Below are 25193 nucleotides of genomic sequence, written 5' to 3'. Positions count from 1 at the left end.
TAAGTCATTTGCTCAAGGTCACACAGCTACTTAGTCATGGAGCTGGGACTTGATGCCAGGCAGTCTGGCCTGAGTTTGTGCTCTTAATCACTAAGGTTTCCACAAACTGGAAGGGTGGCTCTGTGAGGAAATACAGAGATGAGTAAAACCAGACATGGCCTCTGCTCCTCTTGAATTCACAGTCTAGTGCTGGGGAATGGAAGAAGCATGTAAACGGTATTCAAGTGATCACGCTAATAACTGGAGAAGTGCTCTGAAAGAAAGAACTGTAGTTCTTTCCAAAATCTGACAGGTTTTTCTGTCTGTCTCTGTTAGGAAATGTTAACAGCTCTAAAAAAGTCTCTAAAATATTTAACAGTGAGTATCTTTGTGCGGTGAGATTTAGATGAATTTATTTTCTTTGTACTTTACTGTATGTTTTAATTGTTTACAATGAGAGTATTTTTTCGTGTGTGTGAAAACAAGTCATTAAAGAAATACTTAAAAGTGAAAGAAAAAAATTTTTAGACTCAGCTAAATAATTTTAACTGTAACACTTGATGATTACACTCAAATCAATTTTGCTTTAATGTCAGTGGAGTGAGCTTTTTTAAAAAAATCAAAGATCTTGCTGTCATGTGAGTAGAAAATTTATGTAAGTATTGATGATTTACAGTGACATTCCCAGTTAGGATATAGTATTCTTGCCAATTTTTATTGCCTCTTGAACTGTTCATATTTAGGAAAGGCAAGGGAGTTGTTTTAAAAAACTGTTCTTACCCTCAGCTACAGTCTCATACTTCCCTGATCTCTGTTCTTTTGCTGGAGATTTTTTTCTTTTGTGTGATGACTTTGACTTAGAAACATTTAATTTGTCTCTTTCAGCGGACCCTTTTGAAACCATGCTAAAGTCATTATTAAGGTATCAGTCTGGTTGTGGGAACGTGAGTGAAAACCACATGAGGAAAAAATTGTATGAAAATGGTGTGACTAATTCCCTGCAGAGTAATTTTGCTCTCCTGCTAAAGGTAAGGCGATATAGTTTGGCCTGGAGTTCTATCGTACAGATAATAGTATATGGATCTTCGTTGACGTACGATGGGGTTACATCATGATACACCCATTGTAAGTTGAAAAATGTCAGAAGTTGAAAATGCATTTAATACACCCAGCCTACCAAACATCATAGTTTAGCCTTGTCTGCCTTAAGAACACTTACATTAGCCTATAGTTGGGCAAAATCATCTAACATAAAGCCTATTTTATAATAAGTGTTGAATAGCTTATGTAATCTATTGATTACTGTACTGAAAGTGAAAAACAGAATGATTGGGTACAGAATGGTTATACGTTTCTGGGCTGGGTACCCTCATGATCTCATGGCTGACTGGGAGCTGCGGCTCCTGCTGCGGCCCAGAGTCATGAGAGAAATGTACCACATGGCTAGTCTGGGAGAAGATCAAAATAAAAGATTCAAAGTACAGTTTCTACTGAATGCATATTGCTTTTGGTAAAACTGAAAAACTCTAAGTCAGGGGCTGTCTATTTTTTGACTACTGGTGTGTCTTATTTTAATTAATTAATTAATTTTTTCTATTTAAAATTTTTACTTTTAATTAAAAAAATTTAAAATTTCATTTTAATTAAAAAGTCTTTTCCCTGAAGACAATTGGTGTGTCTTGTCTTTGCTACTCTTTTTTTACCTGTCTTTTCAAGCTGATATTTATTCTTTTGAAATTCTAAAACAAAACAAACAAGAACAAAACAAAAATCTCAACACCCAGACTCCCTGTGTAAGTTGGAATGATGGGAATGGAGAGAACCTGAAGAAATTCTTTGTATCAATAGATTTGCCCTTTGTTGAAATACTCTAAACCAGTGTTTCCCAAAATACGGTCTGAACTCACCTGAAAAGATGAGTTGTTAAAGATGCAGATTACGGGGACTCTACTTGGACAAACTTAGTCACTGGGAGGGGAGCTGATATTTTCAAGAAGCTTGACAAATGATTTACTAAGTTTGAGAGCAATACTACTACATACCATTTCCTTTTTGTCTCTAAAGATCCTTAGTCGAGCCCTGTGTGCTACCTGACAGTCCTCTGAACCCGCACAGGACTGTTCCAAACCTTCACCCTTGTTCTAGTGTTGCCAGTCTGCCCACCCTCTCTGCTTGCTGGAGATGTCCTTGCCTCCTGCTTTGCTGAGACTGTTGAGTCTGTTACATGTGAACTCACTTAATATCCTGTTCCCCCATCAGCAAACTCTGTTTATCCCAATCCTTTGTTCTTTCTTCTCATTTTAAGCCTTAAAAAAATCCTTCCTTCTATCCAAAGCTAATCCATCCATTTGTGCCATTTAAAAATAATGTAATTATGAAAGTAATATATGGTTGCTGAAGAAAACATGGAAAATCTAACAGTATAAAGAATCACCCATAAATTAACTATAGATTTTTTTAATATGTTTGAGATCATATTGTATGTACAATTTTGCATTCTTCTTCACTTTATAACATATCGTAAGCATTTTCCCATCATTAAAAAATTTCTACGGAGAGGGATAAATTAGGAGTTTGGGATTAACAGATACACATTATAGTATATAAAATAATTAAACAAGGACCTACATAGGGATAGCACAGGGAACAATGTTCAATTTCTTGTAATAACCTATAATGGAAAATAATCTGAAACAATAATATGTATATGTATAATTGAATCACTTTGGTTTATACCTGAAACCAACATTGTGAATCAGCTACACTTCAATAAAAAATAAAATTTAAAAAAATGTCCAAAAATAACTGAAATTATTCTTTTTCCTGATAGTCATTTTATAAAATCTGGAAACATTTTAAAAAGTCCTAAGGAAAATATAAACATTTATACTGCTATTCATTACCCAGTGATAACTGTGTTTAACATTTTAAAACAGTTTCCATCATTCCAGTCTTTTCTGTGTACAGTAGAATTGTGATCAGCTTATACTGTAGAGATAGTTTTAGTTTCTGCATTTTTATTTACCATTATATTGTTTGTATTTCTTAACACTAAGTATTCTTTGAAAATTATATTTGGAAAGAGTCTTTAATGTCAGTTTTACTCTCTGAATATCTATGTCACTCCACCAGCACTGCCACTGTCCTACTTTAAGCTTCCGTCATCTTCTGTGGATTGCTTGTTTCTCTGCCTTGTCCCTGCCTTTCTCCGGTTTCTCCCCTCTGCAGCGATTCTTAAATTTTTTTTTTTTATGACATGTACCCCTTGGCAGTTTTAGTGAAACCTACAGACCCCTTCTGAGAATAACATTTGAAAATGTGTAACTACAAAAGAAACCAATATAGTTATCAAAATACTATTTTTTTAAAAGCTTGTGATATTATATGTGCTTTTTTGTTAATGTATTAAATAACAAGATCTAGCAATGCTTCCCAAAACTCACACAATTTTTAAGTAATCATGTTGGGAGGGACAAAACCATTATTTTGAGAGTTTTGCAATAACCATAATACAGTGTGAACATATTTGAGATTTGTATTGGTGACAAATTTAAAGGGCCTATAGTTTACAATCAAAGGAGATGCTAAGTTTTGTTAAGAGGTTGGTGAAGAATAAAGATTTCCCCCGCCTCCGCCAAGTTCATAAAGTCCTGGATTCTGTGCACAGACTCTTTGGTATCTGTGGACTGGATGTTCAGAACCCCTGAGAACAGATACTTATTCAAAATGCAGTTCTTATTTTATCACTCCCTTGATCAAAAACTTCTACTGAACTCTCTCTGCTTTTGGGACAAACCCCCAAAATTTTAAGACTGTGATTTAGCCTGCCCACTTTTCTAGCCTTTCCCACTTTCTCATCTGTGCCTGTACTTTAACCATACTGGTTTTCTCTTAATTCTGTACCTTGTTCTTGCCTGTCTCAAGGCCTCTGTATGTGCTATTCCCATTGCCTGGACATCCATACACCTAGTTAATGCGTATTTAATCTGCAGCTCAGTTTGAATGTCACTTCCCCAGGGAAGCCATCTCTGATCATCCCACTATCCCTAGGGAAGGTCCCCCTTTTAGATGCTGTCGTAACACTCTTTGCTTTTCCTTCACAAAACTTACCAGTTTGTAGTTACATTTTGTGTGATTCTTTGAATATTTCTCACCTAATAAGCTGTATGCTCCACGAAGGGAGGCACCGTTCTATTTTGATGACTGCTATATCCTTGGCTCTTGGTGTAGAGTAGTCCCTCAGTAAATATTTTATTAAATCCGTGAATGAATACTGACCAACTTAAAGATCCTCAGTTCATTTGCTTGTTTCCAGTGATGATAGAAATACCTTATTCTTTTCAGTAATCTTCATTGTTTAAAGCCATAGTCTTTCTTCTCTACTCAAACTAATTCTAAGTTCTTTAATCTTTTATCATAGGCTCTATTTCCCAAACTTTCAATCTTTTTTGTTGATGTTCTGTGTTCCATTTTTTTCTCCTGTCTGATCAAAAGCAAGTCAAGGTGGAAAATTATTTCCCAATTTTCATGTCTCTTGCCATCATATTTTCAAGCTTTGGTTCATCGACTGGGTCTGTATGTGAGAGATGTGTTTCAGGTTTATATTGTCCACCCCATAGCATAAGCCAGTTACTGAGTGTATTCATTAGCCAGAAATACCAATTAATGTTTAATCAGCAAGAGTGTGATTGAAGAGTGCTGTAGTCAGAGCATCCTCCTCTTGCCAGAGAACAGCGCTGTTGACCAGAGTTTTCACTCCAGCAGAAGTTGTACTGCATGTTGATGCAATCAGCCTTTTTTCTTTTTTGGTCCAGATCTTAGTTCCGTGTTCTGGCTCTTCTCTAACCCTCTCAGCCCTCATTCTATGAATTCTGGCTCCTTCCTGCCCTGACCAGCTCTGCTCCAAGGCTGTGTGTAAACCTCCACTTTCATTCTGTGAGTGTTAACTTCTCTCTTCTGCGTGCTCCAGCCTCATATTTTCCTGTGACTTTTGGGTTAAATTCTGATTAAACAAATATTTCTGGATTTTAGAATTTATAACTCTTGACCAGAACCCTCTTAACTGACAGCTTAGTAATAATATTAGTAGCCAAAATTATTAAACTCATTGGTTTAATAGCTTGTATGAACTCATTTAATTCTCACAAGGACTTTATACGTAGATATTGTTATTTCCTCCTTTTTTCAGATGAAGAAAGTGAAGCTCAGAGTGGTTAGGTAACTTGTCCAAGATCATACAGCTAGTAAATAGTAGATTAGGATTTGATCCCAGTCAGTCTGGTCCTTTACTTCTCTATAGCTTGGGTCTGCTACCCTGGGGTGTAGTTTTGCTCAGCTAGTTTTTTTCTCTTTCTTTTTAAAAAATCTTTTCTGAAGTATTACGGTCACAATAATGTCCCAGTGCACAGTGGAATTAAAAATCATTTGCTTCTCTGAAATTTTTAATAATTTCACATTAATTTCTGAATAATTACCTGAAGACTTTTTTCAAAAAGAAAGTTTATATTCTTACTGAACAATTGATAATGTACTTCAAAATCTTATTCGTTGAATTGTCAGTCTCTTCCAAGGTAGCCTTTTGTCTCACACCTTAATTTTTCTGTAATATGATTTTATGTTAGTTAAAATTAATGTTGTTTTAATATGAACATTCTGAAGAAGTCTGTAAGTTATATTGTATTCTTACACAGGTCACATAAGGTTGATAGCATACATTTTTGGGGTCTTTACAGTTTATATGTCATATGTGTGTGATTTATATGTCATATAAATATAGTTGATAAAGAATATTCCAGCATGGACACATTCCTGTTACTCAGACGTTTGATAGTTTTGTTTTTTATGTAAATGTACATGTATCACACATGATAAAATTAGAAGGGATATTATAAGGAAAAGTCTATTGGAAATGAAAGCATTCATCATAGATTTGGACATTTCTACCAATAAGTCAGAATGTAACATTATCAAATGAAGCTCATCGACAGATTGTTACAATTTCCATCTAATATAGATTAGATGGAAGATTCATAAAGTAAAGAGATTCACATAATCCTCAGCAGATGTACTAGACGTGTGTACCTAGAGAGAAATCCTGCATGAACCATTTATAATACTTGCATTGTTTGTAGAGTACTGTGCAAAACAAATGGATGAGCAAATCATAATGCAGTTTTGTGATTCAGATGACAGTGTTGATAACAAAATTGTCACGGTCATGGCTAAAAAGAGGAAAAAAAAAGAATTTACCAGCATAGACTGAAAGCATTTAATCTGTTAGTTGTGTAATCAGCAGTGATCTGGTACTGTGGTCACAAATACAATCTCTGATAAGTATCATATTGTCATGATAGGTTTTTAGGACACCATCTGGGTCCCAAATTTGATGTTTAGGAATACCATTTATAGATTTTTTTTTTTTTTTTTTAGAATGAGTAATATCTCACAGAAGAAAGGTCAGCAGAGGACTGTTTGATTATCTATCACCTAGAAGTGAGGAAAGATATGCCCTGGATTTCATTTAAAAACCAGCTATGTACAAAAGCTCTTACATATTATTAAAAAAAAAGATGTAAGCTCTAATAGAAAAACAGCTAAAGAAGTAAACATGCAGTACACTGTGGAAAAAGTGTAAATGGCCTTAAATATTTGAAACTTATCCACAGCCTACCAATAATTAACAATGAAATAAGCCAGTTAAAACAATGTTGAAATATTAGACTGACAGCAGTTTTCTAAAATGACGACACTTAGTGCTGTCCTAGGTATGGGAAATGGGTACTTTGAGATTGCTGCTAAGAGCATAGGTTGGTCTATGCTTTCTCCGGGGCAGGATGACAGTATATATCAAAAGCTTAAAAAACTGCTTAGCTCAGAAATTTCATATCTAAGGAAGTCAAATTTAAATAGATGTATGTACGAAGAAGACAATTGAAGTGTTGTTTATTCTAGCAGAAACTGGAAAATGCGTAAATGTCCAGTAGTAGAGGACTATTTAAATGATACTAATTAAAAGCATTCCTTTTGGTAAATATTGGAACCAGTCCCAAACTCTGAGTTTCTGACAATGAACTATTTATCACTTTGTGTTTCTCTTACTCCTAAATCTACTCTGTCCCACATCCTGACCCTTAATCTCCGAACACCTTCTATTTTTGAAGTTTATTGATCTTCTGGTTTTAGATTCCTTCTTATCCAACTTGAACGTGGTTGGTTACTTCACAGATATGTTTTCTTACCGTCTTCCTTACATAGAGAGAGGCATAATGGCTGGGAGCTTGGGCTCTTCATTGGGCTGCCAGGGTTGAAGTAGGAATTCTGTGATTTTTGCTGTGTAGCTTTGGGCATGTTACTTATTTTCTGTAACACATTCCCTCATTTGTAAAATAGGGACAGTTACTTGTCTCATAGCATTAGGAATGAAAAGAATTGATACATTAGTAGGTGCTGCCAGACAGTTCTCCTCAGTGGTTTTACCATTTATAGTCCACAGCAGTATATAAAAATTCTGCTTTTCCTGCATCCTCACCATTTCTTGGTATTGGTTTATGTATAGGGGTATCTCGTGATTTTAATTTGCTTTTTCCTGAAACTAAGGCAACTGAGCATCTTTTCATTTGATTATTAGCCAGTTGGATAGTTACTTTGATGTAGTGCTGTTTCAGATACTTTGCCCATTTTTCTTTCGGGTTTTCTCTCTTTTTATTGATTTTAAGAGGTTTTTAAAAATTCTGAATTTAAGAACTTTGTTGGAGATAAATATATATATGTATTTATCTCAAGTATCTTCCACTGTGGCTTGATTTTATATGATCTTAAGCTTGTCTTTTGATGAACAAAGAATAATTTTAGTATAGTCTAACTTATTTTTTTGCCTTTATGATTACTGCATTTTGAATCTTATATAAGAAATCTTTATTTAACCTAAAGTCATGAATATATTTATCTAAGTTTTGTTCTGAAAGTTTTACTGTCTACCTTTCACCATTAGATCTATAATCCATTTGGTATTTATTATTGTGTTAAGAGTGAGGAAGAGGGTTAACATTCATTTTTTTCCTGTGTGGTTGTCTAGTTGACCCAGCATAATTTATTGAAAAGTTCATCCTTTTTCTACTGTACTGTAACGTTACCTTTATCATAAACCAGGTGACTGTGTAGGTCACTTGATGTATGTAAAGTTACCTTTACATTTTGTCGACTGGAGAAAAATGTACAACCTTAAAGTTGTGAGCTATGTTTTTTTCCGGGACCATACTGAGGACCATAACCTGAGAGACAGTCTCTTAGATAGCTCTGAGGAACTGTTCTGAAGAGGTAAAGGAGGAGCCAGTATATATAGGAGTTTGTGCTGAGAAAAAAACCATGTAGTTGAACATGAAAAGCTGACTGCTCATCACAAAAGTCAGGCATCTCAAGTTAGTGGTTTTAGTGCTTTTCTATGTATGGGAAGATGCAAGAGTCTGGGCTCATTGAAATTATTCCTTAGATATACATCTTAACTGGCTAGGGCCAATATCCTGTTTTTCTCCATGCTGAATTCCCCTCAGGGTGCAGCATGGCAGGATATGGGGGTAGTTTGCAGCTGTAGTGGCTGATGGCTTGCTGGCAGGCACCATTCTTTGTCTATTGGAATGGGAGGTGACACTCCTTGTCCACAATATTATGGAATCTTCCAATCCATGAATATGGAAGAATACCCTCCCACTTTTTGGTCTTCAGTTTTTTTCAGTAATTTTTTTTACTTTTCAATGTAGAGATCTTGTGTATCTTTTATTTAACTTACTCCTAGGTATTCAGTGAATTTTTTAATGCTATCATAAATGGTATCATTTTTAAATTTCATTTTTTGTTTGTTACTTATATATACAGTTGATTTTTGCATGTTGACTTTATTATAGTCATTATGTTTGCCAAATTTCCTTATTAGCCCTAATGGTTTATCTTAATATCTGAGATTAACGATAATTTTATTCTTTTCAAGTCCTAATGCCTTTTGTTTCTTTTCATGTACTATTACCAAATATTCTGTGTATATTTGTAATGTCATTTTCCTTGTTAATACCTTCTCTCATTTTTCTTTTTTTGTGTATATATATATATGTATAATATATGTATATTTTATTGAAGTATAGTCATTTTACAATGTTGTGTCAATTTCTGGTGTACAGCATAATGCTTCAGTCATACGTGAACATACCTATTCAATATCTTATAGTAACTTACTGTGAAAAAATATGAAAATGAATATATGTATGTTCTCTTTTTTCTTGATTAGTGTTTCTAAAGGTCTTCATCAGTGTGGGTCCAATCAGAAGAGAGAACACACAAATATTTAAATAGGGAAATTTTAATATAAAGAATTATTGAGGGATTAGAGTAATGAAAGATTAGCTAATCAGAAGTAAAGAGAACTATAAAGAATACAGGAATAAAAGGTATAAGGAACAGTCACCAACTCTAGGGCTGTGACAGGTCACCCAAGGAAGATCCCATGCTCCTGGGCTGAGATCCAGCCTCTGTTGGAGGGGCACAGCTGTGGAAGGCAACTCTTGAAATCATATTCTTTACCTTCCTCAGAATTTGTTCTTATTGCCTGTTGTGGGTTGTTGTTGTTTGCTTTTTACTGTCTTTTCTAAACTGTTTTTGTAAAGTCCTATATTCTTTGTCATGTGTGGCCACTTAAGCATCTGTTCTGTTAGCTTTTTATGGTAACTGGTGTTTTGACAGATTTGAAGATGACGAAAGAAAAAAAAAAAAAGCTCTCCCAGTGTTTGCAGATTGGCTTTGTGTTGGAGTCCTCCCTTAACAGTTATCCAGGTCTTTTACAGCTCTCTACCTTCGCTCTAACTTCCTACTTGTATGGAACCAGAAGACCTGCTAGATGTGAAAGCTTAGTCTTCTCAGGCCTTTTCTGAGCATGTGTGCTACTCTTGGGCTTGTGCATGGCTTTCTTAATTCCCTGCTATCTGCAGACTCTTTTAAAAACTCTCATTCCCACATTTATCTCTTCTCCCAACCCCTTCCTTCTCCAGGTTCTTGGTCTGTTTATTGCTTGCCCCAAGTGTTGTTTCTTGTACCAGCTGTTGCAACCAGTACCTGCACCTTTAAACATTTTCAGCAGAAGCCACTTAGGAACCTGTCCTAGTTCTGGGAATGCTCAGAATTGGGCAAAACAAGGGAAGCCTTTGTACCAGTCCTTGAAAGGAGCTGCCAGACAAGTTGAGACTCACAATTACAAATCTTTGACAAAAATTGCTTCCAACCAATTTGCACCAGGAGTATTGGCTGCTGTTCTCTTAGCTGCTGCCTCTTGGGGGTGTGGGGATGGTAGGCCTTCCCCTGGTTGTTGTAAGTTTTCGACTGTATTCCAGAGTTTTTCAGAAGTTGATTCTGACAGTTTTGGCAGCTTATTACTTGCTTTTGGGGAGGGACAGAGTCTTAGGGTTCCCTACTCCATTTTCGGTGGCCATTTTGGTGACCAGGGGTGATGGTACTTTAAATAGAGCTCTGTTGTATGCAATTCTGTTGACTTTTGGCTACCATGCTACTGAGCTTGGGAGAGAAGGGAGATGAAATAACCTTACATTAAAACATTGCAGAGCTCACTGTCTTCCAGGATTCAGTTGTTCCTGTTGAATAGATACTTCTCAATAGGTATTAGGTTTTGGTTAATTGCCAAAGTGCTGAAATGGTTGATATTAATTGTTTAGTTGTTTTGCACATATTTTCATTGTTTTAGAGGGAGAGTGAGGTCACCAAAGTCCTCACTCCACCATTCTGGAAGTCAGTCTCTCTTCTGGAACATTTTGAAAAAGAATAGTAATGGGAAACATTATAAAGATACAGTAATTTTTCAAAATTATGATAGTGGCATATGTGTAGATCAACGAAATAAAACAATGTTTAGAAACAGTGCCAAATTCATAGAAGAATTCAATGTATGATGGGTGGCATTTCAAATTGGTGGAAAAAAGACATATACTGGTAAGACAACAGTATAACCATTGTGAAAATCAAATGAGGAAGTAAACAGATCAATGGAGTGCATACTTTATACCAAAGTAAATTCTACTTTAATTGTAATGGTCGAGGTAAGGGCTCAGCATTGACATGTGGTACTTGAATAAATTTAAACAAATTGCTCAACACTAAGGCTCTAAATGTTGAGAGTGTAGCTTTGACCCATGGAGTTGGGCCTGATGACTTAAAAAGGCCCGTGAAGCGTTAACACGTTCAGGAGGAGATCCAGTGATGAGGAAGGTCTGGCAGTTCAGTATCTAAGCAGGTGAACACTGACATTCAGTTGGGTTTCCCACTTCTGTGCATGAAGCTGAGGTGGTTGCAAGTTACATACTTTTGCTAGAATCATTTTGAGGCAAAACTTCCATGCTTATGAAGAAAAATAATGTTTTCTGAAGCAAATGAACTTAGATGCTTAGAAAAAGGAAACCTTATGGGTTTATCTCATATCTATTAATATGTTTTATTTTTTCTAAAAGAAAAATTTTCCCCCCCATTGTTTACCTTTCACATTTGGAACTTCTGAGATTACCTACAAGTCTAATTTATATTGGTTCTCTTTTTACCTAGAAGTAGCCATACTTTAATGGTTTGTTCCCCAAATCTTTTACTTTTTAGTATAAAGTAACCTATGTGACTTCAATAATAACTATAGAATTTGAAAATTTTAAAGCATGTGGAATAATTTTGTTAATAACATGAAAGTCATTTTTTTGTTGTTTTTGTTTTTGGCAGGGGAGGTAATTAGGTTTATTTATTTGATTTTTTTAAATGGAGGTACTGGGGATTGAACTTAGGACCTTGTGCATGCTAAGCACACGCTCTACCACTGAGCTAAACCCTCCCCCCATGAAAGTAATTTTTTAACTATATAGCTATGTTCTATTTTAATAACTATTTTTCTGTTTTCTTGATACTTAACCCAAATGTCAAAGATTTCTTTTAAAGTATATTAACTGGCTCAATTAATTAATCTTGATACTATGGAATCATTAAGATTTCCCTTCCCTTTCTCCAAAAAAGTGTTATATTCCATATTCTTCATTTTAAGTAGCTGTAAACCTGTTTAGTGCTTATCTTTTATTTTGAATATTTATCTGTTTCTTACAGTGTTTAATTTTAATCCTATACTGTGACAGAACTTTCATGGAGTTGATATGGGAAAGTAGCTTAAACTTGAGTTCCCAACATGAAGGAGCTTTATATATTTTACCTCACAAAATCCTTACCGCAGTTTGTGGCATAGGTACAGTTATCCCCATCACAGCAGCTGCGAAAAGCAGGAGATGTCATCGCTGTTTCCCTGCTGAGACACCTGAACCTTGGAAAAGGGAAGTCAATCAAATTGCTTGAAGTCTTATTACTTCTAAGTGGCATAGCCAGAAGTAAACCAAGTTTTTTGACTCCAAAGGTTTTAATCTTTTTACTATACATTATTTTTTTATTCCACAAGGGATTTGACAAATATTCATTGAATGAAGGAATGGCAGAGAGGCTCTGAGAGGTTTGTGTCATTGAAGTAGTCTAGAACTTTTGCATATTCACGTATTTACTGATTGTTTACTGTATCACAGCCACTCTGTGATGGATCTTTACTATTTTTAATTAGGTACTAAGACTTTAGTCTGTTAATTTCCTTTAGGTTTTAGGTTTTCCCAGCCTTTGAACTTTTAATTTATATTTTCTGTTTTTATTGCTGTGGTGGTTCTGTTTTGTTTTGCATATCAGCCCTTTGACAGAATCTGAACCTGAACGATTGAGGATGTAATAATAGGTGGCACTGGGTTAGCCTGGCAGTTCAGGTGAACACCTGAATGCTTGCTTTGATTACAGAGTTGAACTGTGTACTCTATGAAATGAATCTACTTGCTGAATTTTTCTAAGATTTGTAGGAAATAGTAAGTCATTGTGGTTTTCTCTTCTCTTTCAGCTCTCAGAAGAATTATTAGGTAAATGGCTCTCCTACCCAGAGTCCCAGCATGTACCCCTCTGCCAGCACATGCTTGGTTTTGCTATGAAGTCTGTTACGCAGTTGGTAATGGGCAGTACGTTTGAAGATGAACATGAAGTCATTCACTTCCAGAAGAATCATGGCACAGTAAGTCTAGGGACAAATTTTAAATTGCTCTGTTGCCAAATTGGATAGTTCAACAATGTACGCTTTGCCTCTCAAGAAGGAGGTTTAAGATTCCATAGTACTGAATTTCCTTGTTTTGGGCTAAAAACAACAATGCAAAAAAGATAATTGTTGTCTTTTTAAAAAATTTAAGAATTACTTTTTTTAAGCAGTTACTTTTTGAAATTTAAAAAGTGGATGACTAAAGAAATTTTCTTTAAGTACTTAGCATGTACGTTATGAAATAGTACTGATTTCTAGAATAATGAGAAAAAGGGTGCTTAATAGAACTAGACCACATCCTATATAGAAAAATTGAAGTCGATGGAGCATTAAAATACTAGTGAAATGAATATGATTTGAAGAAAGGATAATTCAATCTGAAATTGATTTACTGTTTGCCTTTTCTAGATTCACATGTGAAATTTATTACTGTTTTTATCAGTCTCAACATTAAATTAATTTGTTTCAAATCATACTTAAATCATTTACCACGTTTTGGATCACTGAGAAATTATTCCTTATTTTATTCAAATCTTTAAAAAAAAACAGGTTAAATTAATCAGTGTAATGTGTTTAAAGCAAAGTCACTGTGGCATAACACTGTCACTGTTTAATATTATCTTTTTTCCTATTAAAATGGTTTTATTACTTGTTTGAAGGTTGAAAAATACACATTTCTTAGAAAACATATACATATTTTACATTACAAGTGTAAAAATAAAAGTGGGAAAATCATTCTAAATTCCACTACCCAGAGTGAACTACACTGTGTACCCAGGTAAGATAAATTGGCTGGGGAATTCCTAAAAGATTTTATATTTTAATGAAGAATCAATTTTTGACTCGATTTGTTGATGTCTGATTTTTTCATGTTGATGAGACAGCATTTTTATGAAAAGACTTCCACTGTTTTTCTAAGATTTTCTGCCAAGCTGCTGATACCTATTCCTATGCTGCATATTTTTATGCTGACATTTTCTTTATCTTTGTTTCCTTAGAATTTTGCAGTAGAGATAATTTCAAACTTACAGGAAAGTTGCAGCTAGTGCTAGGAACTCCCATAATATTCTTTACCCAGGTTCACCAGTTTTTTTATATTTCTTCCCATTTATTTTGGTTGCTCATTATCTGTCTGTCTGTCTTTCTGGCTATCCATCCATCCATCTATCCATTCCTCCCCTCTTTACTGAAACCCTTTGAGAGTAAAGTAGACATTTTGCCTCTTTCCCCCTAAATACTTCAGTCTGTATTTCCTGAAATCAAGGATGTTCTCTCACATAGCAATAATACTGTTTTCAAACATGGGGAATTTAACATTTATACAGTACTATTATCCAAAGCCCATATTCATAATTCTTTCCATTTAGAAATCAGACCTCTTTAATGTGGAACAGTTTCTCAGCTTTTCTTTGTTTCTTGACCTTGACATTTTTTTTTTTTTAAGTGAAGGCCAATTATTTTGTAGAATGTCCCTCAGTTTGGATTTGAGTAGATTGAAGTTATATGCAACCTGGTATTTTCTTAACATTACTAGAAGTTATCAAAGGAAAGTTTTCAGGCCATAAACATGACTTAAAATCCTGCCTTAAATGATCTTTTACTGTCTGAAGCACCAAGGGGTTGCTGTAGTGCAGTTGTGCTACGGGGAATAATAACCAGGTTGTGAATGCAGAGGCAGTGACTGCTGCTTGGCTGACAACACTTGGGAGATGTAGTCACTTGTAAAATGCATACTGTTTTCACAGATGTTAAACTGTGAAAAAATGTGCACCTCACACTCAGTATGCTGTGTTTATGACCTGCCTTCCAAAACCATTGTCCCAGTTGTTATCCCACAAATGTTAGTGTGCCCTTTCCTTGTGCTTTTGACATTTAGAATTATTTGTCTTTTAAATATTTGCCTATCTAATAAGTAGAAAATGAATTTTTATGATTAAAATTTTAGTTATTTTATTTGTGAGGTTAACATTGTTTAATATTTTTGCTGAAAAACTTGCAGTTTCTTTTGTGGGATGCTTTGTCATGTCCTTCCTTCACCTATGTTTCTATTGATGTTTCTTTTTCTTACTCATCTGTAAGAGCTCTTTATTTTTAATCTCAGTTTTCAATTTGTTTTATTTTCATTTATAGTGCTTTTTAAGATTTTTTTTTTTAAAGCAGTTTTAGGTTTACAATAACACTGAGAGGAAGGTACAGAGATTTCCCTCCCATACACTCCCTGCTTCCACACTGCATAGCCTCCCCCATTATCTGTGTCATTCACCAGAATGGTGCATTTTTTGCCAAGGATAAACCTACATTGGACATGTCATAATCACCCAAAGTCCATAATTTACTTTAGAGTTCACACTTGATGTTGTACATTCAGTGGGTTTGGACAAATGTATAATGATTTATATCCATCATTCTTTTTTTTTTTATTGTTGTATTTATTTTATTTTGGTAGCAGGGGAGGTAATTAGGTTTATTTTTAGAGGAGGTACTGGAAATTGAACCCAGAACCTTGTGCATGCTAAGCATGCAGCTCTACTACTTGAGCTATACCCTCCCCCTATCATTCTAATATCATCAATAGAATATTTTCACTGCCTTAAAAATCCTCTGTGCACTGCCTGTTCATCTCTCCTCCCAAGTTCTGAAACTCTTTTTATTGTATTCATAGTCTTGCCTTTTCCAGAATGTCATGTAGTTGGAATATTGCAGTATGTAGCTTTCTTAGATTGACTTCTTTCACTTAGTAACATGCATTTAAGCTTCCTCCATGTCTTTTCATGGCTTGATAGCCCCTTTCTTTTACCTGAATAGTAATCCACTGTCTGGATGTACCACAGCTTATCCATTCACCTACTGAAGGACATCTTGTTTCCTTCCAAGGTTTGGCAATTATGAATAAAACTACTGTAAACATTTGTGTGCAGGTTTTTGTATTGACGTAAGTTTACAACTTGTTTGGGTAAATATCAAGGAGAATGATTACTGGATATGGAAAGAGTATTATTAGTTTTGTAAGAAACTGTGTTTGAGTATTTTGTGGATATATTCTCAGGATCAAATTCTTTCCTAAACCACAACCAGTGTACTAATAAGCCTATCAAAGACAGTCTTCATTTCTGTTACAGTGTTTTCGATCTCTAGTGTTCTGGTTCTTTCTTAGGATTTCCATCTCTGTGCTTTCATTACCTACCTGTTCTTGCATGCTTTCTACTTTATCCTTTACCCAAGAATCCTTTAGAGCCCTTAGCAATTAATCATAGTTGTTCTAAATTCCTGATCTGATAATTCCAAAATATTGCCATATCTGATTCTGATGCTTGCTCTGCTTCTTCAAATTGTGCTTTTTGCCTTTTGGTATGCCGTGTAACTTTTTCTTATAGCGAGACATGTTGTACTGGGTAAAAGAAACTGGTGTACATAGACCTTTAGTGATGTAGTGGGGAGGTGTGGGGAAATCCTGTGATTACTTCTCAGTCTTTTAGTGGACCTGCACATCTGGACTGTGAACTGCACAAGTGTTTCGCAGTTTTCTCTCCCCTCTTAGGTGGGAAAGGATGGCTAACATAAGCTGGAGTTTCCCTTCTCCCATGTGTAGGCTAGACCTAATTGGGGTTGAATATCTCCTGCAACTCTGTTAAACACCAGTAAGTTAGTCTCTGATTGACTAGTTCCCTCCGAGTGCATGCCTTTGTTAAGAGTAGTGTGCTCTGGTTTATTTCAAATTGGTTCTTTTTTCAGCCCCCCTGCTGGAAATCCAAAGGGATTTTTCTCTGGCATTTACTCTGGAAACCTGGTTGAGCTCCGGGAGGTAAACCTCACAATACTTTGCAGGGCTCTGTTGATTGGGTCCCCCTGGAGTTTTTAACTGCCAGAGTTGTGTATACTGAATCTCCTGCAGTTTGTCAGTTCCAGTTCAGGTTTTTCTACCCCAGCACAGGCTCTTGAGGTGGTTTCTGCTTGTGTCTGTTCTGGTAAGATGTGACTCCTTGTTTTTGCCTGTTTCTCTATTCTTGGGGACCTCAGTTTGCCCTAGGTCCTCCACCTTGGATCGTCTTAGCGATCCAAGAAGAGTTGTTGATTTTTCAGTCTGTTCAGCTTTTTGTCGTTGGAATGAAGTAGCTAAATGAATTCAAATTTTTCATCATGAATTCTTGCCCTATGTTCTGTGTCATGCTCGAAGGATATTCCTAATATAAACATTTACTCTACATTTTCACTTTTAATAGTTTATTTTTTACATTTAAATAATTTGAAAGGCATGTCTTTGTAAGGTAAGACTTGAGGACTCAACTATATTAATAATTTTTCAAATATTTAATGTTGGTTAATATATATTTTGTTCTTCCCCATGTTCTTTCAGAACTTTTGAATTATAAACAAAGTTTTTTCAGGAGTTGATTATCTAATTTTGAGATGATTAGAAGCCTATTCTGTTGTTAACTATATCTTTAAACCTTAGAATAATTTTTAACTTCTTCTGGTTTTCAGCCAGTGCTTATCAATATTGCAGGTGAAGTAAAAATTTGGAATTCCCAATGAATTTTACGTATCCACTGGTGCCATTACATTAAAAAATTGAGAATTGACTCTACTGCCATGTCCTTTTCCTCTCCATTCCTACTCCTCTGAAAGGAAGGGAACTTTTGACTTGCTAATTATAATTAGTTTGAAAGTACTTTGAATGAAATTATTAAGATATGTACCCTATCCTCAAAGACTATGGAGTAAATGATTATGCAGCGCACTTGTAAGGGAGAGCTTAATCATCGGTTCCGTTGGTGAGACAGGGGTTCTGCCATTATTAGCTTAGGTTGCTTGGTGTTATTTGGGAAATTTACTTTAGATAATAGATATGTTTTCCTGTTTTCAGGTTTGGTCTGAGATTGGAAAAGGCTTTCTAGATGGATCACTTGATAAAAGTATAACTCGGAAGAAACAGTATGAAGATGGTAAGTTTTACCACTCTTAATTTTTGGTGAGGATAAAAGAAAATGTGCTCCGATTTGAATAGGGTTATCTCTGAATCATGAAATTATAGGCCATGTATATTTTCTTCCTTTATGTTTTTTCCTACATTTCCTATTATGGAAGTTTTTCTTAAACAAAAGAGGGGAAAAAGCAGTGAAGTAGTAAACAAACTCTAGTACTCACTGCAGAATGAGGGTGCTGTAGAGCTGGTATAGCCAAAACAATTAATGGAATATATAAGGGCACAATCCTGGGAAAGCAATTTAACAATACATGTTAAGTCATAAATAATGAATGAAATTATCTAAAATAAGAAAATATTCATGAATTTTTAAAAATATTTCAATTCCATTCTGAAATCTGTCTAAAATATCTGTCATGGATATTTTTGTAGTGCTGTTTCTACAAGTAGAAAATCAGAAAAAAATAAATATGCAACAGTATAGGAATTGCTGCAGAAATAATGTCAACATGATTAAATATTGTGTAAAAAATGTAGCGACATAAAAAATTCTTGGGGGAGGGTATAGCTTAGTCGTAGAGCACATGTTTAGCATGCACGAGGTCCTGGGTTCAATGTTCATTACCACCATTAAAATAAATAAATAAAAACCTACTTACCTATTCCCCCCAAAAAAAAAACTTTAAAAAAACTTTAAAAAATATTCTTGGCAATATAATAGTGAGTAAAGAAATTTCAAAATTATTTAGCATTGGTTACGCATTTATAAAATCTACACAGAAAAATAGTGACTTTAGTTTAAGATGGCACCCCCCAAAGTTATTCTCCCTCCTTTTCCTTTGGTTCTGTATTTTTGGTCAGTGATTTAATGATTATGATGCTTTAATACCTTTATTCTGAGCTGCTGTAATTCCAGTTTTGGAAGTAGGTAGGGTAAATTAACATACATAGGCTGCATTGGAATAATGGATTATTTTTTGTATATAATAGTATTGCTTCCCAGGATTCTCTTCCTTTGTTTTCTTCAACAGATGTTTATTGAGGCCTGTCCTATATGTGCTAAGCATTATTCTGTGTATATATAGAAGACAAAAATCCCTGTCCTTATGGGGCTTACCATTCTGGTGATTCCCTTAATGTCCAATGTTAAGTCCAGAAAAGCCAATTTAATTGACACATTTTTTGCTATCTGGTTTTCATTACTGTTCTGACTATCTTGATGGATGCATTTGGATTAATTCCCCTTAATAAAAAATGTATTTTATAGTATTGGTCTTAATATAAGATGAAAATTAATAATTTATATTCTTTGAAACTAAATAAAAATAGATTGTCCAGTATGATATGCTCCTTGGGCTGTAACATGGATATAGAGCAAATTTGAGCTTTTATTGAAAATGATTGTGTTTTGGTATTTATGTGAGTGGGAGCCCATGCCGGGGTTGCTGCTGCTTTTGGTTAAGTGAGTAAATCTCAACCTGGTCTGTACATTAGAATCACTTTGGGAACTTAAAACAAAAAATACTGAAGATCAGGCCCCAACCCTAGGCCAGCTTATTCAGAATCTGAGATAGAGGTGTCCTAGGTATCAGATATTTTTATAAAAGCTCTCCAGTTTATTCTGATACACTGCTGGGATTGCAAATGTACAGCAGTAGTTCCCAAACTTGGCTACACATTGACTCTTAAAAAAATTTTTGAAGCCTGGCTTCCACTCCTAAACATTAAATTTAATTGATATGAGATATGGCTTGTATTTTGTGATTTTTCTTAAAAGCTTCCTTTGATTCTAATGTGTAGCAAAGTTTGTGAACCACTGCATTACAGTGTTAATAATTTCTCATTTTAATCACTAATATGTTATTATATTCATTCAATTCTGTAAATAGTGAAAACCTATAGTATCCTGGTATGTTTTTGGTTCTGGGGAGATGTCAATGAACAAAACAAACAAAAATTCCAGTCCTGTATTCTAGTGGGAAGAGGCTAAGTAAGTAAACTCAGTAGTGTGTTGAAAGATGAAAAGTTCTGTGGAAAAGAATAAATCAAGACGGGGGATAGAAGTGCTCGAGGTGGGGAGGTTGCAGTCTTAAATAAGATTATTAGGAAAGGCTTCACTCAGATTAGGTAGGTGACTTGAGCAAACACTTGCAAGAGATAAGGAAACCAGTCAGTGCAGATCATGTGGGGTATCCACACGTCCAGGGGAAGAAAGAATATTCCATGCAGAGGAAAAGTAGTTGCAGAGTCCTTAAGGTGGGATTCTCCCTGGTTTATCTGAGGTGCACCCAGGAGCTGTGTGGCTGGAGTGAAATGAGTCAGAAGAGGAGTAGAAGGAGATGAGACCAGAAAGACTGGGGGATGGGATAGACTCTCTGGCTTATAGATCGCTGTATGACTAAGTTGCTACATGAGATAGGAAGCCACTGAAAGGTTTTGATTAGAGTTATGGTCTGAATTATATTTTTTAAAGGATCACTCTGGCTGCTTTGATATACTGTAGAGGCCCAGAGTGGAAGCAGGGAGACCAGTTAGGGGGCTATTGCAATAAACCAGGCAAGAAAAATCATGTGGCTTGGATTAGGTGGCTAGTAGCAGAAATATAAAATGAAAAAAAAAAAAAAATAGAAGAGTAAGGGAGAATAATTCTGTATTTGAAGATAGAATGACCAACATTGGCTGCCAGATTAGATGTGGGGTACAAGAGAGAAGGAGACACCAAGGTTTTAGGCCTGAGTAATTGTAAAATGAAATTATTAGGACATAAGATGGGGCAGCCTGTGGAAAGATCTAGTTTTGAGGAGAAAGATCACAACTTCAGTTTTGGATATGTTATGTTTAGTATGCTTCAGACATCCAAGTGGAGATGCTGAGTTGATTGTTAGACATACAAGTCTGGAGTTCAGAGGAAAGCGGTCCTAACTAGAAATATAAAGCTGGGAGTGTTCAGTACATAGACTGTATTTAAAGCCTTGAGAATGGTGACCACCAGGGTAATGAATGTGAATAGAAAAAGAGGAGAGGTCCAAGGAAAGAAGTCCCTGACCTTGGGTATTCTGTCAGTAAGAAATTCGAGAGAGAAGGGCTCAACAAAGGATACTGAGAATGAGCAGGCAGCAAAGTGGGAGGAAAATGTGGAGTCCAGCAGAGTGTGGAATTCTGGGAGCCAAATGAAAAAGTGTTTCCTGCAGAGTGAGTGATCAACATCAAAAGCTGTGATAGGTCGAATAAGAGGGGGTCTCAGAAATGATCTTTGGATAATTCTCTTTACAGTTGGGTATCAGTTAATAATCTTTTACGTTTCAGGAATGTGCTTTTCTGATTGTTTCACATCTGTTTCTGTCTGATTCGGGAGAAGAATGCAGTTAAGAGGACAGGACTAAGGAAGGTGGATGGTATTGGGGCGGGGGGCAGGGTGTATGTGTGTGGAGATCTCTAAGGTGTTAGCATCATTCTGCTTCTTGACCTGGTGTTGACATTATGAGTGTTTGCTTTATAGTTATTCCTTAAATTGTGCATAAATGTTTTATGCACTTTTGGGTATATATGTTAATTTTAACAAAAAGAAGAGAAGTAATTTGATGAGTTTAAACAAATCAGCTTTTAAAAAATTGTTGGTTACTGCTCATTTACCTTTGAAAGTTTTATTCTGCACATAGGAACATTGTACAGAAATACAAAAAGCATTCAATCCTCACAGATGCTTATATTCTAAAATCTTTTTTTGTTTTTCTTCTCTAAGCCCTTATGCAACTGGAATCTATTTTAAAGAAAATTATAAAAGAACGAAAAGGAAGAAACTTCAGTGAACGTATTTTCATTGACTCCTTAGTACAGGGGAATCTTAATGACCAACAGGTGATGTAATTTGTTAAACGTTTATCAAACAAAAGATAATCAGACATGTATAGAGTGTGCTTTTATTCATTCACCCCAAATGCCCCCCTAGAATTCAGTGGCTTTCTTCTCTTTTGTTGTACATCATCCATAAACAGTGCAAGTGTTTAGTTTCCTGTTATTTAGCTCTTTGAAGCAGCTATATAATATTTAATATTTGTAAGCAGATATTGAACCAAAGTGTGTCTGATCATATAACAGGAGGACTTATATAAGCCTTTATCGACTAAGCAGCTCTGCCTGCATGATCAGGTGGGCTCGGCTCCTTCCCAGTGTGCACCTGTTACCCCAGCGCACTACTGGGGGGCTGTGTGTTTGCGGTGTTGTCAGGCAAAGGTCAGGAGTGAAGCCATTATTACCACACCTGTTCATTCTAGGAATCTTCTGCCCTGCTCTATGCATGTGAGTCCTCCTAGACAAAAGTGGTTTTCTGGGTGTGTGTGTGGGTAGAGAAATTGAATCAGGCTCCCGGACAGTTGCAGGCTCCTCTCCCCTGTTCCTGAGTCTTCATTGCTGCACTCGGCTGAGCCAGAAGGATAGGACTGAGCCAGTTTGTTGGATGTATCATGAGCCCGTCAAGTTGCCTGATAAAAAAAAATGCTTGCTGTATCAAAAAAGCAGTGTAGTATTTAGGTTGGTTTTTTACGTTACATGGGTTTTCTTTAAGTGAAAAGAGTCCTAAAGAAATAACATACTTTTTTTCCTTTCCTTAACCCCAGTTCTATACTCTAGAGTATTTTACTGGGGCCTTATACAGGCCACTTTACATTTCACAGTTTCTAAACTTAGTTTTGTTTCCTAGATCCTAGAAGACAGTATGATATTTTCTCTGGCCAGTTGCATAATAACTGCTAAATGTAAGTATAAATTGATTTCTTTTTGAGATAGATTATAAAATGTACAAGGATTAAGCTATTCTAAAATCAAGAAAATATTTGTTTGCAAGACCTCTTTATAATTTCCCTTCCTTCTGTTTTATTCTTGTTTGAAAGGCTTGATTCACACAGGCACCTTTTTTTTTTTCTCACCCCAGGTGCTCTGTGACACCTCTGAACATTGCCATAAATTTCTTGACACAGTTTATGGATTGTGAATTCTAGTTAGTGCCTTTAAAATGAACTGCTATTGACACCTTTGCAGTCAGAGCTGTGAGCTTTTCAGTTTCCTGCTGCGGCTTTTCATTTTGACTTCAATTCAGTCTGCTATTATTAAGGTTTGCCAGCAGAGGATATAGGCCACAGAAACCATCATTTAAAAGAACTCTCTTGGTGGATTTGAAGGTGATTTTTAGTTAAAATTCTAAAATGTGTGATATATTTCTAAGTTTCCTTACTGGTTTTTAGTTTATCAGACTACCATTTATTCATACATTATTTATAAAAATTCGTATATATCCATAAAAATATGCTAACATAAAATGGTAAAGAAAGTATTAAAACATCAGTTTAAAATCTAAAACACTTATGTTCACTTGAAGGATTTCATTCACAACTCTTTCTGTTTAAGGAAATTAAAAGCAGGTACAAATGTCAACGTCTCATAAATTTTTCTTCTTTGCAAAAATCTTGACATCTAGAGATGTCCAAATATTATAGATAAAATGGAATTTAGGTAAGCATGTGTCAAAAACAATATATTGAACCTTTTTAAAGCATACTTGTTTAAAAAATTCATTACATTAAAATGTATCTTTGCTAAAAACCTTCAAAAAAATCTGATACCACAGTTGTGCTCTGGATACCACAAAAAGTTACCATTTCCAAGGTTGAGTTGATATTTTAATCTTTTTTTTTTTGCAGTTTTTAGGGGGAATTTTCAGAGTACTGCTATTTATTTTTGCATGTGGAATGGTTCGTTTTTAAGGCATCTCTGAAATTTTTGAGAGGCCAAATACGCAGGAAACCTTCATTAAAGTCCCTCCTCTTTGACTAAGTAGCCTTGAGCAAGATAGTGACCTCTGCATTTTCTACTTTTCTAAAATAAGGGTTTAGCTCTAGGTGACCTGCAAGGTATCTTTCAACTTTAAAATGGTATCTTTGTTCAATACTGTAATTAAAGAATATTAAGTGGCTTAAAATCACATTTTAAAGCTATACCCCCAGTCATATTCTTTAATAGAGTTCTACAGAAGGACCATTGAGGTTATTAAGCTTATACAGTTACATTAATTTTAAGTGATAATATAGTCAAGCAGGGTGTATGAGTGCCTGCTGTATGCAAATCCCTGTGCTAAATCTTTCACTATTGTATATTACTACATATTGTTGTAAAATTGCATACATGTACCTGTTGTACACTGTCTGCATAAGTTTTCACGTCACTTGTGAAATAAAATTCTACAGTTCACTCAAAAGTCATAGTTAAGAAACATATGTAGGAAAAAGTTAAGGACAATTATTCATATGCCTTTTATAAACTCTGGGTGTGAGTAAACTATCAAAATAATTGAGTACCAGGTAGCTGTTGATTTTAATGATACAATAATATTTAGTGTAGAAAGTGAATTATGTCTTTTCCAGGCATTGGAATTAGATAATATGTGAATTTGGCAAACATTAAGAAAAATTAACTTTGAGACAGATTTAAGCCAACCCGTTAGCTCAGGAAAGAGATAATTTAATAAGTAGAGGTAGATATTAAAAACATTTTAAAAATACTTGACATAGAAATAGTATTAGACAGAGTCATTGCAAACATAATCTAGGGAAAGAGGTGCTGTATGTCTAGATGATTCCATAATGAACAGTTGTAATCCCAGTGGATTCCTAAAGGAAATACAACTACTCTGTTCTGTTTTATGTTCAGCGTGTAGTTTTCTTAGCTTTTGATTTCTTCAGTGAATATAATCCATGAGCCATTTTAAGCAAAAGTAGGCCATAAGCTAGTGATCTTCCGCTTTTTGTGTTCATCAAAATAATTGTGGTATTTGTTGGAAGTATAGATGTCTGGACCACACCCTAAACCTACTAAGCCAGGCTCTGTGGGTGGTAGGGTTGTGCCATTGAACAACTCCCAGATTTTTGAGAAGCACTGTCCTAAGCAATAACTGGTCTCAGTTCTTGAACCAGTATATCTACCATTACAAGTAAAAATTTGGACTATTGGTTTATAGATAAATCTTCTGCTACTTTGATTTGTATGAATCATTTCATTAAGACTCCTGAGGGAACTGATAAATCAGTTTTTTGATTTTACAAGTTTGAGTGAACCAGACAATCTATCACAGTTATCAACATTTAACTCTTTCCCGGA

The 25193-nt window shown here is 35.2% G+C and overlaps 1 protein-coding gene across 1 annotated transcript in view; it reads left to right on the top strand.

Annotated features, from left to right (window-relative positions):
• Positions 1–25193, top strand: part of LOC102513925 (cytochrome P450 20A1) — a 47025-nt gene that overhangs the window by 7520 nt on the left and 14312 nt on the right. The window contains exons 4-8 of the mRNA XM_032480041.1: positions 865–1007; positions 12932–13099; positions 17985–18063; positions 21787–21902; positions 22744–22798. Coding sequence (XP_032335932.1) covers positions 865–1007; positions 12932–13099; positions 17985–18063; positions 21787–21902; positions 22744–22798 — 561 coding nt within the window. The remainder of the gene's footprint in view (positions 1–864; positions 1008–12931; positions 13100–17984; positions 18064–21786; positions 21903–22743; positions 22799–25193) is intronic.

The sequence above is a fragment of the Camelus ferus genome, chromosome 5 (assembly GCF_009834535.1).
Source record: "Camelus ferus isolate YT-003-E chromosome 5, BCGSAC_Cfer_1.0, whole genome shotgun sequence".
NCBI classification, from domain to species: Eukaryota; Metazoa; Chordata; class Mammalia; order Artiodactyla; family Camelidae; genus Camelus; species Camelus ferus.
The sequence above is the reverse complement of the archived record's forward strand: the minus strand, read 5'-3'. Positions and strand labels throughout refer to the sequence as shown.